Raw genomic sequence first — 14379 nt, 5'->3', positions numbered from 1 at the left:
AATAACCTTGGTGAGAAAGAGAAGGGATTCAAAATTTTAAGGCGATATTTGATGCCTTTGAAAAAACTCATTATTGGTCGTTCTGCTATTTATTATAATTTAATTCAATGCTTAATAATCTTAAATTAAGTTGTGCTTGTTCGACATATTATCTAAGGTAAATTGAGATCAAAAAAAGTTTAACGTTCCGATATGAAATTCCTAGCATTGGTCTCAGTGGCATTATTTTGCCGCGTGATCATAAGGTACTCCTCGGTGATTTCCTCAGGCTGGATCTTATTAAAATACATCTCCCGATCCTTGTATACATAATATGTATCATCAAAGTTAAAATGCAATCCAAGCACTATATTTAATGCAGAGGTGTCGTACGCGTGACAGCCGGAGTATCGATACTGTGGCTTTTTATTGAACCTACAGCCCGCTGACTGTGCACCTAAAATGTAATTAAGAAAACTTAACACTTAGAAAATTAATTAAAAAATTAGTACATATGCTCACTAAGAAATATAGAAATTATAGAGAATTATAAATGCATAAATCAAAAGTATTTACCAATAGGGGAAATACAATCTCTCGTCAATGCACACTGGACCCAAGGCAGCATTACACTTTCCCTAATGTTTTTAAAATTACTAATTACTAAGTATGATGCTCTAATCAGTGGCAGAAAGAAAAAACTCTCAGCAGAGGCATGAAAGTATTCATACATCTTTGGATGTGTTAGGGAACTAGTGGCGTGCCTTGTAGGCCAAGTTAAGATTCCAGATTTTGGACAAAGATATTTTGTAATGTCCGAGGAATTCAGACGCACATTTGAATCCATATAGATAATACTACCTAGCGTATTTAAAGCTGTCTGCGATACAAAAGCATGATTTAATCAATATGATTCTTTTGGAAAACTATAAAAGTGTTGTAGAAGTTTTTACTCACTTGAACAACTAAAGGTCTATAAACATGCAGTGTGTCGTCTTCGACGTGAGCAGGAAATGGGCTTAGATCAAAGTGAATCACATTACATCTTGTAGAATTACAAGCAAGTCTAATACTTTGTAAGGAATCTTCATTCAAACCAACACTATAAATCACAATACTATTATTTGGCAAAAAATGGCTGATGTTTCTAACAAAGCCATAAATATATTGCTCGTTTCCAGGCCTTACGAGTGACACAACCGTCACATTCTGAGGCTTGAGACTGATTGGTGTAGTGCTTGTCTGACCATCTAGACCAAGCAACGCAAGATATTTGGAATCTGTCACCAGACGTTTTTCCTCAACGTCTTTCAAATTTTCCTAAAAACGATATCTTACAGTTAATACGACGAAAATGGCAAAATTACTTATCTGTCAAATGATATATATTTACTTGGAAGTTCCGCAATTGTTTGTGAGTCTCCGTCACTAGAGTTTGAATGGAAGGTCGTTGATTGCTGAAAGCAATAAAAACGATGCTGCTTCCTGCTATGCAGATCAGCAACAATAGCAGGCCCTTGATACGCATCGCTCATCGTTTAACGAGATTTAGTGGGCAACCGGAGACAATAATACCGATTACGTTATGTCAAAAACGTCCTTTTTTAGGTTAGACTTTTCTCGCACCGTCATAATATGTCACGTAGCAAAATACTGTAGAAACTCATTCCCTAATGCAAAAATAACTAATGCGTTTTATCAGCTTAATGTTTACTTAAAGATTAGATCAAGGTCTCCGATAACTATTTCGCGTGACTTTGACGTTCTTTCCGTAAAGTAATTTATTCAGCATAAAACGCGCAAAACATGCTAAACTAAATAGATTAAGTAGAGACGAAACTCATGTACATATTTTGAAACACTTAAGAGTGCGACACTAAACTCATATAAATAGAGAAGTAAATGTAGCGTCGCAATTTCTGATTGGTAGTCCCTTCATTGATTGTAACAGCTGTAAGGTACGGTCGGTAAGATAGCTGCCGACTATAATCCTATAGCGGATATAGTGGGTGGTTATAACTTGTTAAGGGGGAGAGAAAGGAGTGGGAGTTCGAAAAGCGGGTGCAACCTGCAAATTGAGCGAGCCGCGAAATAGTCGAACATTTAAGAGAATCTTGTCGAGTCGAATATAGATACTTATTTATAATAGTTATGCAATTATATCTTCAAATATACCTTTATTATTTATTGTTATTACATTTAATCAATTTGTAATAATTGCCGAGATCCTCTCAATCCTTTGCATAGCCATGTTAAGTCCATAGGGAAGCAAACGACATGATGTTAAATATCAAATATCAGACTATGCATTAAAGAGAGATTAAAGATTAGAATTTTTGATTAATCAGAAAAAAAGTTAAAATCTTCCTAATTAGATAAAATTTAATCTACAATTGCACTCTTCAAAGCATATATATGATATAGTCTGATACGGATTTTACTTGACATTTTTCAAACAGCACCAAGTTGACTGTCAGTCGGCAGAAGAAGTCTAAAGTCGATTTCAAATAAGTCAGACTGAATGTCAACTTATAGTTGACTAATAGCCGACAAATGACTCGATTATAGTTGACCGTCAGTCAGCTAATAAATCAACGTTTTTGCCAACTTTAAGTCAATATGACGATTATAAGTCGACAATTTAACGACATCTATTTTAATTAAATTTTTGTTTTAATCAATAGTGACATTTATCAAAAACTTAATCAATTTAATTTTATTATTTTACTTTTTAATTGTATAATATTTGTTACATATAATACAATTAAAGAATAATGAAATTAGATTGACCAAGTCTTTGAAAATGTCAAAATTAGTTTGAATAATTATTAATATAATATAGGTACATATTAATAATAAAACAGGTAGCAATGTACTAGTACAATATGTTAATTTTTTTATAATTACATTATACAGGGTGTTTGGTAATTGGTGAAAAATCTGCTAATGGTATAGATTCTTGAGATCATTTGAAGACAATTTTTCCTCAACAAAAATGTCGAAGCATCAATAATTTCCGAGTTATAAGCGATTGAAAAAAGGCACTTTTCGCAAACTAACTTTTTAAAATCACAAAATTACCAAAACTACATTCTTCAGTTAATTTTAGATAGAGTTTACTCTAATAGAATTTTAATTTAAGGCTTAATTACAAAAATGTAATAATAAAAACTTGGAAACTTGCAAAAAATAGTGACATCTCTCGATATTTTTGCTGAGGAAAAATCGACTCCAAATGAGCACAAGAATCTGCCATTAACAGGTTTTTCATCAATTACTGGACACCCTGTATATATATATATATATATATATATTTACAGCTGGCATTATAAATAATTTTGATTTTTTTAATTATTATAATTTTCAAATTCAGATATTATTCTTTATTCAGATCCAAGTATTACTTTTGCTAAGCTATCTTCTAAATAATTTCTCATATTTTTACAATCTACTCGTACTTCACTTTATTATGTTATGGAGCTCTATATATTTATTATAGATAAAAGGAAACGAAACGAGGAAAAGGAAAAATAACGTACTATCTTTCTTTTACTGTGTGCTAGATAGAAGAAGAAATAAACTATTATCTAATCAAAAATCAGATAAAAAAAGAAAAATGTACGCTACTTAATTTTTTTGTATCGTTCTCTAACAAAATAGATCTTTTTTTAATTTATTCTAATTTTTTATAATTTTCTGCATTTAAAAAGAGATGAATATATTTTGAACGTTGAAGAACGAGAGGACGAAGGATCTGAGAAGGTAGAATTAATTATGCCCATATCGCTAATTGGCTTGAAAAAATAAATGATTGTTAATAATAAAACATACACAAAACGTACACAAAAAAGTTAGAATTATTTTGTTAGAATTACTTTGCTTATGTTAATAATAATACTACATTGAAATACTACAATACAATCATTGAGGTATTATATAACAACAAGTTATTATTTGAAATTATATAGCATTATGAAATTTTCTCTGCTTTAAATAGAATATTTTGTAAATAAAAGAATTTTAATAATTTAATTATATTATTTAAATATAAAGAAATTAATATAATTTGATAATTTTATATATTTATTAATTAATATTTTAGATTCGCGTTGTTATTCTTATCACTTTTTATAGCATTTATCAGCAGTTATTGTTCAGCATTTTTCTTTTTCATATCTTCTATGCTCTTCTGAACCATCATCTCAAATTGTTCGGGTTTTTTTTGTGAAAACCACTCGACTACTGCATCTAACATTTCCTTTTGCTTCTCAGTACATTTTTTGCATTTTGTTTGGAAAGCTTCACTAGCGATTTCTGAAGTCAAAACAAAAAAGTGTATGATATTTATTTTAATATTATAGTAAACATATAAGATTTATATAGTTCTTGTTTCTAATTAACAACTATAAATGGAACTTATGAAAATTATACATATAGTTGTAGAAACAAAAATATTTAGAGAATGTACGCCTATATATATATAATTGATAGATATATGTAATTATAGTACGCAATATTTTCTACATACATATACAGAATAATTTTACATTAACTGTATTATTTTTTAATGATTCTTTAAATAAATTATAGAATTCTTTCTTAAAGAAAAATTTGAAACATGTTGTATCATAATATTTGCAATTTTCTTATTTTTTCTCATTATTATATTTATAATTAGCCTGGGAATTAAATTTAATAAAGTAAAATTTATATATTTAAGATTACATTTATATATTTAAGAAAAACTGAGAAACATTATTCTATCACTGATCGATATATATTCTCTCCTTATATAATATTTAATTTGCTAGAAACTTTTTATTTATACACAATTGTTAACTATTATTGAAATACATTATAGAGATTTTTCAATGTATTTTACTAATTATATTATAATTCGTTTTCTTAAGGAAAAATTGTTTCTATAAATTGACCAAAGAATTTATATTGTAAAAGAAAAAACATATAAAAATATTTTGTCTGTGTATGTGTGTGTGTATGGATATACCTCTAAAAAACTTTGCGTCTGCTGTCACACATGGTGCAATTTCCATATAACATTTGTAATATTGATCTCGCAGTTTCTCATTATTGAGGATATTATTATAGTCGATATAATCATACTGATCAGAATAAAGCTCTTCTGCAAGAACGCATAATAGCGCGATACCGATAAGTGTCACGATACAATTTATACGAATCATTTTTGTTTGCACTATCTCGTAAAGAAGATACTGAATGATCGAATCAAATGTACATCCCATTTATATGATTTGAGTAAAACAAAAAATTGTTATATAAAAGATAATCATAGTGCATAATTATGCCAATTTAATGATTGCGTGTCTCTTTGTGTAAATATATTATAAAAAAACTTATTATTGGTAATTATAATTATTATTCTTTGGATAGAATGATATAAAATTGTATTAAACAGTGATAGGCTACACATAATAATTGTTAGGCTACTTAAGAAAATTGTGTGAAGATTTTATGAGTCTGCATTGCAATTTATTAATATTATATTGTATGCAAATTGTTTCTATATAATTGGCTAAAGTTTTTACACGCACGCAAATTGAAACAGTCAACAATTCTTAGAAATGAAAATAAAATGCTTATTGTATGCAATAAATAGGCAATATTTTATTTTTTCTATAATTTCGTGGTTCTACTTTATGGTTATTTTCTGTAAACAATAAAAGTCATGCAATATCGAAAATCGACATTTACTTTCTTGGAAATGTATGAATACTATGTTTTTTGAAAAAAAAAATTGATTTTGATTTATACGTATGTGTGGATGTCTTTTTATAATCTATTATAATAATTTTTATTATATATATAAAAAAAATATATATATATATATGTATATATATTATATATATTATATATTTATTATATTTATTATATCATTTATAATTTATTTCTTTGTACTATAAAACACCTAAAATATTTATATACTATTTTAGATTGAAAACATTTTTAACAAACATTATTATAGACGTGTGTCAGACAAATAATGTGAGCTATTAGATTTTTCCGCGAATTAATTATGAGATAAAATGTTTTTTTCTGAAGAGAATTTTACATATTTACTGTCACGCAAAACTGGATGTGATAAACTAGGGTATGATATGGCCATACGCAGAAAAGATGGCCATAGGCTGTAATTTTTTCAATAATCGCTATACATAGTGTGCTTTTTTAGTCATTATCAAAGATAATTGATATTTACAGTAGTTTATGTGGATACATTATTCGAAATAACGATATTGTGAATCTTATATCATATTTTTACTTTTGACTGCCTGCAAAGTTTTTCATTTGTGCGACATTTACTTTCTTGGAAATGTATGAATACTATGTTTTTTGGAAAAAAAAATTGTTTTTGATTTATACGTATGTGTGGATGTCTTTTTATAATCTATTATAATAATTTTTATTATATATATATATATATATATATATATATATATATATATATTTATTATATTTATTATATCATAAGTTAGAGATTAAAGTCGCTAGTATTTAATTATGTATAATAATTTTTTATTATATCATTTATAATTTATTTCTTTGTACTATAAAACACCTAAAATATTTATATACTATTTTAGATTGAAAACATTTTTAACAAACATTATTATAGACGTGTGTCAGACAAATAATGTGAGCTATTAGATTTTTCCGTGAATTAATTATGAGATAGAATGTTTTTTCTGAAGAGAATTTTACATATTTACTGTCACGCAAAACTGGATATTAAAAAAACCGGATAGGATAAACTAGGGTATGATATGGCCATACGCAGAAAAGATGGCCATAGGCTGTAATTTTTTCAATAATCGCTACATAGTGTACTTTTTTAGTCATTATCAAAGATAATTGATATTTACAGTAGTTTATGTGGATACATTATTCGAAATAACGATATTGTGAATCTTATGTCATATTTTTACTTTTGACTGCCTGCAAAGTTTTTCATTTGTGCACTAAAAACTGTTATAACGTCGAATAAATTACAATGAAGCTAACGTAATCGACGTTAGACATATTATAAAAATATGTAAATTGTTATATGACCTAAATTTTTATTCTCCTTTTCACTATTTTTTTTATAAATATTATGGCCATCTTTCCGTCACTATGGTCAGCTTTTCCTTAAAAGTTAGGTAAGATGGTCAACGCTTATGTTGTACTATTTTGATAATATAAAATTTCTATTAAATATTTTCCTTTTAATTTCGATAATATTACATAATTTAAGTTTTAGTGAAGATAATATGCCAAACACTATTAAAAAATAACACAAATAAAAGTATGTTTTTGCATTTTAAAAAACTATGGCCATCTTACTCGAGTTTATCCTATTCGTTAACTTTAACTGATTTTTAAATATATTGTATAGAGAGAAAAAGTCATTGTTTTTTATTATAAATGTCACATATGATGGCATTATATAAATGTCGTTCACACAGTCCAGTTTTTAAATTATAAGCATCAGAAAATAAAAATCTATACAAAATATTTCGAACGCGATTTAAACGAGATTTAAAAATGTACAGATTCGATAGATTTTTCGAAGCAAAGTAAGGTTTACACTGTCTTCGGATGTAAAACAGAATCACATTTTCCTTTTATTTTTTGCACCAAATAATATAGGATAGATATCGTTTTGAAAAGTTGTTGCTTGAAAAGTTGAAAATGTATATAGAATATGTATATAAAATTTATAGAATTCTGTACATTTTTAGATTTTGTTTCACATCCGAAATAGTAGACAATATGAAATAGATTATTTTGCATGAATAATAATAATCCATCTTACATCAGCCGCTATTTCGGATGTGAAACAAAATCTGAAGTTAAAAATGGAAAAACATAGAACTATACATTTTTAGACTTTGTTTTAGACTTTCATATTCATAAACTATGATTAACTTTGCTTATAACTTTATTATAAACAACTATCGATTAAAATGTTTTGCTCCAGAGTCATAATTTTGTTCAGAACATATAGAAATATTAAAATTAACGAATCCCTTAATTGTTTAAGTTTTTATCAATTAATTTTATTAATTAATAATTAAGACAAGTAAAAGAGTTATAATAATATGTAATATTGTAATATTGTATTTTATAACATAACAACGAAATTAGTGCTTGGACTTTTTGTTGAATAATAATAGAAAGAATGTGATAAAACAATTGGAGTAGTTCTAAAAGTTTCTATTTGGGTCTTAAATTATTTAGATCTATTAATTGTGAGACCATTTAAGAGACAAATTAAGTTATAAACATACAAAATATTACAAATTGTATTCTCAGAAACATATATATTTTCATACACAATTCGAATTTGAATTAGATAAAATAACAAAATAAAACTAGATTATATATTGTGATAAGAAAATAAAATTAGATGTATTGTGATAAAAGAAGAAACAAGAAAAAAAGAAAAAAGAATTAGTTATTCATCTTATTTATTATAATTATTATATTTTTATTTAAATTATTATTATTATTTAATTAATATTGTTACTGTTTGAATTTTTTCAAAAATTAGTAATCATTCAAATACCTAATTCAATTGTACATCGATTTTACTCGAGCTGCTCATACGAACTGTTCAAATCTAAAACTCGAACATTTTCTATTTGATAGATGATGAATAGTTTGAAAATTTTAATCTATATATAACTTTTTTTCGAGTAAAATATAAATATTAAAGATTTTATTCATGCATTATTACTAAAAATATTTATCTAGACGTAAAATTGCAAGGCATATGTAAACAATATGCTTAATGAAATGGCGGCCTTGATGCATTGCGGTAAGCTGCAAACAAATTTAATTTGAAAGAGTTAGCGAAAAGAAATTTATCCGTTATATTCTTTATTTAGAAAAGGCAGATTCTTGAGATCATTATTTGGAGTCGATTTTTTCTCATCGAAAATATCGAGAGACGTCATCATTTTTTGTAAGTTTCTAATTTTTATCATTATATATCCTTGTAATTAAGCCTTAAATTAAAATTCTATTAAAGTAAACTCTATCTGAAATTAACTGAAGAAGTTTTAATAATTTTTTAACGTCAAAATTTTAGTTTGCGAAAAAGGCCTTTTTTTCAATCGCTTATAACTCGGAAATTATTGATGCTTCGATATTTTTGCTGAGGAAAAATCGTCTCCAAATAATCTCAAGAATCTATCATTAGCAGAAGTTTTTCACAAATTACCGGACATCCTATTAGAAATAAATTAGAAATATGTCGATTTTAATGGAAATATTCTCATTTAAACATTATATGTCATATTATTCTTTTAAATTATCCTTTTTTATTATAGTTGGAAAAAAATAAACATTTATACTAATATCTTTATTTTTATACAAAGTATATATATATATATATATATATATATATATATATATATATATTAGTGTGTATTTTTTTAAAGAGATATATTTTAAGAGTCGGCAATAATAATGACAAATCTGTGTGTGTATAGTTTTTAATATTTTTGTGCAGTCATATTTTCATTACAATTAAAAATAATATTTATACATTATAATAATTTAATATATTAAATTATATTTATTTAAATCAATATGATATTATTATATTTACATTACATTGTAATAAATAAAAAAAAATATATATATATATATATATATTTAATAGAAGTATATAATATAATATATACTTATAAATATAACATATATGTAATATAAGTTTATATTTTGAATATTTTAAGATGTAACTTAAATTATCAATTTTTAAATATTGTGTCTATCATATTCGCGATTTTTGGATAATTTTATATATATATAATTTTATTATTTTATAATTTTATTATTTTATAATTTTATTATTTTATTATAACATTTGTAGCATTGAAATCCTTAAGAATGCATGTTGTTTTATTATTTATCGTAATAATTTTAGAAATTAATTATTTTATTGTATATATGAAATACTTATTGATGTTAGACTAAAAAGTTACTTTATTTCTCGAAGTAGATATATTTCTAAATTTTGAAGCAAAAGAAATAAAAAAAATTGAAGTTTCCTGGTCTGATAGGCCCTGTTTGGTTCAATGAGTGAAGTCTTTTCCTGAAAGGTAAAGACTACATGTCATTTTTACACACATTACTTTCGCTTTGACCAACACTCTCGCACCCACATCACGAAAGATCAGCCGGAGCTTCCTTTCTTATTCGTGAGATGGCGGAGGATGATAGTGCTTAGGCTACGACACTTTCTGTCACGGGTCCAGGGACCTTCCTCAGAGCTGAAAGAGTTACTGAGAACTCGACTGTGGCTCCGCGGTGTTACCCCCGGAAACTTCTTGCATTAATCTCGGTTTTGGAGCAGCTATATAAAGCAAACTCTGACTCGAAGAGTGCTATCGAGAAACATAAATAATGAAGAATATTTCATATTCTACTTGTAAAATTATATTTTATAACAACATATTTTATTCACAAAACATTTTTCTTCAGTAAATTAAAGTTTTTTTGTGTAAAATAATATATATTATCAAAATTATAAATAAATTTAAATATATTGAATTATATTTAAATTATATAATTTAAATTATATTGAAAAAGCCTTTTTATATAAAAGTTATTTCATTTATTTTTACATTTAAATGGTCTTTAAACTGTAAACTTTCTCATTTCTCTTATATAAAAAGGAAAATTGAACGAATCATATCAGATATATATATATATATATATATATATACGTTAAAAGTTAATAAATTTATTCAAGATTTATATGAATTTGATTGCGCAAAGCAATCTAGTTAATCAATGTAGTCAATTAAAATAAAAAATTAATAATAATTAATCTATAAGTTAAAGTAGGAGATTTGCCTTGTAAATTAAATTGATTTTTCCTTAAGCCTGTTTCAGACTACGCATTGAAGGTTGAAATTTGACCAATCAGGATAAAGAAATTTTCTTCTTTTATTCTAATTAGTCGAATTCCAATTTCATTTTTTATAATTTTAATGCAGTGATACAGCTTTATCCATTGAGTTCTTCGCGTCTTTTTTACTTCTTTTTACGCTTACTCGTGATCATACATTACACTCACACACGTACCCCGTCTTTCTCCCCAACTTTACCCCTCCCTTCTGTTCCGGTGCAAAGTCTCGATCATAAAATCAGCATAATTCTTGCTGTTCATGCCCGATAAACGTACATCACGATAACGTAACATAATTTGTCCGAAGTGAGTGCGTACAGTGAAATAATAGTCAGATGATCGTTAATTATTTATTTTTGTGGTAGATTGTGAGAAGTCAACGATTAATATTTATATTACTTGGCTGACTAACGGTGCACTTTATACAAATCTAAATACTGATCTTAATATCTGAATATTGAATAATATACAGTATGCATAGAAAGCAGTTTGACATGTAAAAAATTAAATTAACAAATATTTTTTATTCTGCAGGAATTCTCAATAACAATATAAAAAAAATGGCTTTTCGCGAATTAGTGGAAGGAGATTGTGGAGGTCCCAGCTCGTTAATGCGCCTTGCATCACATTATGTACAAGATCATGGTTTCAAAGAGGAAGGAATTCATCAGCCGTTTAGTTCATCTGAGGCTTTTCAAACACAGAATGCGGATCAATTAGTTCAACAATTTTTAGAAGAACCTGCTTGTCCACAGACATTTCGAATGGATAATTTACTACAAGAAATGAGAGAAATTGATCAAAATATCCATCCTCCGATAGCAGCACCTGGAGTCGTCAAAGAATTAAGTGAGCTAGATACAGCTTGGGAAAATCTATGTTTTAAATCTGCCAAGCAATTTGATGTAATTTCATAAAACATTATTTATTGCTATATACATAGTTGTATCTTTTTAGTATTAAAAATATTTATTATTCTGAAGGAACTTCATGTGGATAATATATGGAATACATCTTTAATACAACCTGTGGAAGGAAACACACAATTTCTTGAGACTCCTAAACTTGGTCTCGATTCAAAATGGATGGAAGAATATTTAGAAGATAGCATAAATAGTGTACAAGATAATGTTAATAAAAACAATGATGCTCAAATCATAAAAGATGAAGATCCAAATTATGCATATTCAAAGTTTATGAAATTCATGAAACAAGAAGGTGATATTCCAATAGAAAGTACTCAAACAATAGCCTTGGATAATCCATCTGAAGAATGGATAGAGCAATATCATACAGATCAACAAAAAACAGAAGGTAGTTCAATTGATAACCTTAACGATGATAGTACAGTCTTGAACAAAGTAGAAGAAGACTTAGAAGCTGCAGGTACATGGATAGACGAATTTGTAAAGGAAAATCCATCCTCAGGTATTTTTAACTGCTCTTTAGAAATACATATTTTGTGTATGTATGTATATAATTGTGATTAACATAAAAATGATGATTGATACATTTTAGAATATAATTTAGATTCATTATGGAAACGGTTTCAAGACGAATGGGACAAAGCATCTGCAGATGGGCTTTCTTCTGCACATCCATGGGTATCAGAGTTTGACACATATTATGATCCATTTAACAAAGAATATGAATTTTGCGAAACAAATCCTATGAAGGATTTACCAAATGCACTGGCAGAAGGCAAGAAACAATTAGAAGCGGGAGATTTACCAAGTGCTGTACTTTGTTTTGAAGCAGCTGTTCAACAGGACGAAAATAATATTGAAGCCTGGCTACTTCTTGGTAAAACACAAGCTGAGAACGAACAAGATCCTTTGGCTATCTCCGCTTTAAATCGTTGTCTGTGCTTGGATCCATCTAACAATGTTGCTCTCATGGCGTTAGCAGCTTCTTATGCAAATGAATCGTATCAGAAGCAAGCTTGTCTGACATTGAAGGAGTGGTTATTAAAGAATGAAAAATATAAACATCTATCAGTTCCAGAGTCTAATCTTAAAAGAGAAGAACATTCAAATTTTAGTGTGTCTACCTTATTATATGAGTAAGTTAAAAATAAGTTTTAATGTTGAGAAATTATTTTTAACATAACAACTTTGTTGTAGTAAAGTATATGATGAAGTCAAAGATTTATATATTCAAGCAGCGAGAATAAATCCCCGGGATGAAATTGATGCGGATGTACAGTGTGGACTAGGTATATTATTTAATTTGTCAAGTGATTACAACAAAGCTGTAGATTGTTTCCAAGCAGCGTTACAAGTACGCCCTGATGTAAGTGTAACTTATTCCCATTTCGAATTAAGTTAATTTGTATATTTGATAACTGTACATTTCCAAAAGGATTCCAGACTATGGAATAGATTGGGTGCAACTCTGGCTAATGGCCAGCGATCGGCAGAAGCTGTAAACGCGTATCATCGTGCCTTAGAGTTATCGCCTGGATTTATTAGAGCACGTTACAATCTCGGCATATCTTGTGTTAATCTGGGAGTATATAAGTAAATATAAACTATTTTTACATAATTTTTAAAGTATAAAGAAAAAAGTAGAGAGCAATATCAATATCGCATATTGTTATCAATATCTCATGTCAATGAAATCATACGATATAGAGAAGCAGGGGAACATCTCTTGACAGCATTAAATCAGCAAGCTGCAGGAAGAGGTCCACAGGCCAGCAATGTACCTCCTAAAGCAATGTCAAACACAATATGGTCTACATTAAGATTAGTCATATCGTTGATGCATAAATATGAATTGATGGAAGCTGTGGAAAACAGGTAATTTTGTGGTCATTTTATTTATTATAGTTAATATAAGCTATGAAGGATTTTATAACGATAATTTATGTTCAAAACGTATGTATTCTTCTTTTTTTCCAGAGATCTGTCCAAGTTAAATAAGGAATTTGAAATTATATAAATAGATAACATTTGTGTGATAAATCACACAATATGAATAATTTTTATATAAGTTATTTTGTATACAGGTAAAAAACGAAAGTGTTTTTTCTACTATATATTTTAGAAAAGCATAATTAGGGAAAATAAAATCTAGAATATTTTAAATAATTAAAAACAAAAAAAAATATGCAAATATATATATATATACTTATATATATATATATATATACTATATACATATATATACTTATGTATATATATATACTATATACATATATATATAATAATACAAGATATTGAATTTTCGTTCGCATACTGATTCTTTGACCAATTTCAAATAAATATATTCATTTAAAATTTTTAAAATATAATTGACAAAAAATATAGTTCAATATGTAATATTATGTATATCTATAAACTATTAAGAAAATATACAATAAAATTAGGAAAAGTAATTAAAATAATATAGATAATTAATATCGGATAATTATGTTATTTTAACAATATAATTATGAACACATTCAATAATATATAATG

The 14379-nt window shown here is 27.0% G+C and overlaps 3 protein-coding genes across 5 annotated transcripts; 1 reads left to right on the top strand and 2 right to left on the bottom strand.

The window, feature by feature from the left end:
- Positions 1-70: 70 nt before the first annotated feature.
- Positions 71-1805, bottom strand: LOC140673782 (uncharacterized). Its single transcript, XM_072906943.1, has 4 exons — positions 1373-1805; positions 937-1299; positions 556-859; positions 71-436 (listed from the first exon to the last, which is right to left on the bottom strand). The coding sequence occupies exons 1-4, from the start codon at positions 1505-1507 to the stop codon at positions 180-182; spliced, it is 1059 nt and encodes a 352-aa protein (XP_072763044.1). The 5' UTR covers positions 1508-1805; the 3' UTR covers positions 71-179.
- Positions 1806-3980: 2175 nt separating this feature from the next.
- On the bottom strand, positions 3981-5258 carry LOC140676324 (ejaculatory bulb-specific protein 3-like). Its single transcript, XM_072911250.1, has 2 exons — positions 4988-5258; positions 3981-4293 (listed from the first exon to the last, which is right to left on the bottom strand). Exons 1-2 carry the CDS (start codon positions 5241-5243, stop codon positions 4127-4129), a joined length of 423 nt encoding a protein of 140 aa, XP_072767351.1. The 5' UTR covers positions 5244-5258; the 3' UTR covers positions 3981-4126.
- A 5735-nt stretch (positions 5259-10993) lies between these two features.
- On the top strand, positions 10994-14008 carry Pex5 (peroxisomal biogenesis factor 5). 3 transcript variants are annotated; one of them, XM_072907753.1, is made up of 8 exons: positions 10994-11224; positions 11453-11823; positions 11902-12346; positions 12449-12980; positions 13042-13210; positions 13280-13437; positions 13552-13719; positions 13822-14008. In XM_072907753.1, the coding sequence occupies exons 2-8, from the start codon at positions 11479-11481 to the stop codon at positions 13859-13861; spliced, it is 1857 nt and encodes a 618-aa protein (XP_072763854.1). In that variant the 5' UTR covers positions 10994-11224; positions 11453-11478; the 3' UTR covers positions 13862-14008. The 3 variants fall into 3 exon arrangements, with proteins under 3 accessions (XP_072763854.1, XP_072763834.1, XP_072763843.1); XM_072907733.1 differs by having other exon boundaries at positions 12437-12980; XM_072907742.1 differs by having other exon boundaries at positions 10994-11331; positions 12437-12980.
- The last annotated feature ends 371 nt before the right edge of the window (positions 14009-14379 follow it).

Source organism: Anoplolepis gracilipes, chromosome 2 (genome assembly GCF_047496725.1).
Source record: "Anoplolepis gracilipes chromosome 2, ASM4749672v1, whole genome shotgun sequence".
Classification (NCBI taxonomy): Eukaryota; Metazoa; Arthropoda; class Insecta; order Hymenoptera; family Formicidae; genus Anoplolepis; species Anoplolepis gracilipes.
Note: the sequence above shows the minus strand (reverse complement) of the source record. Positions and strands in the feature narration are given on the sequence as shown.

Bases quoted from the DNA above. Each gene is read 5' to 3' on its own strand.
- LOC140673782 (XM_072906943.1), bottom strand. From the start codon at position 1,507: ATGCGTATCAAGGGCCTGCTATTGTTGCTGATCTGCATAGCAGGAAGC. The intron at 860-936 runs GTGAGTAAAAAC...TTTGTATCGCAG, and splicing joins ATAGACCTTTAGTTGTTCAA to ACAGCTTTAAATACGCTAGG. The intron at 437-555 runs GTAAATACTTTT...ATTACATTTTAG, and splicing joins AGATTGTATTTCCCCTATTG to GTGCACAGTCAGCGGGCTGT.
- LOC140676324 (XM_072911250.1), bottom strand. From the start codon at position 5,243: ATGGGATGTACATTTGATTCGATCATTCAGTATCTTCTTTACGAGATA. The intron at 4,294-4,987 runs GTATATCCATAC...TTTTGACTTCAG, and splicing joins AGACGCAAAGTTTTTTAGAG to AAATCGCTAGTGAAGCTTTC.
- Pex5 (XM_072907733.1), top strand. From the start codon at position 11,479: ATGGCTTTTCGCGAATTAGTGGAAGGAGATTGTGGAGGTCCCAGCTCG. The intron at 12,347-12,436 runs GTATTTTTAACT...GATACATTTTAG, and splicing joins AAAGGAAAATCCATCCTCAG to AATATAATTTAGATTCATTA. The intron at 13,211-13,279 runs GTAAGTGTAACT...CATTTCCAAAAG, and splicing joins CGTTACAAGTACGCCCTGAT to GATTCCAGACTATGGAATAG.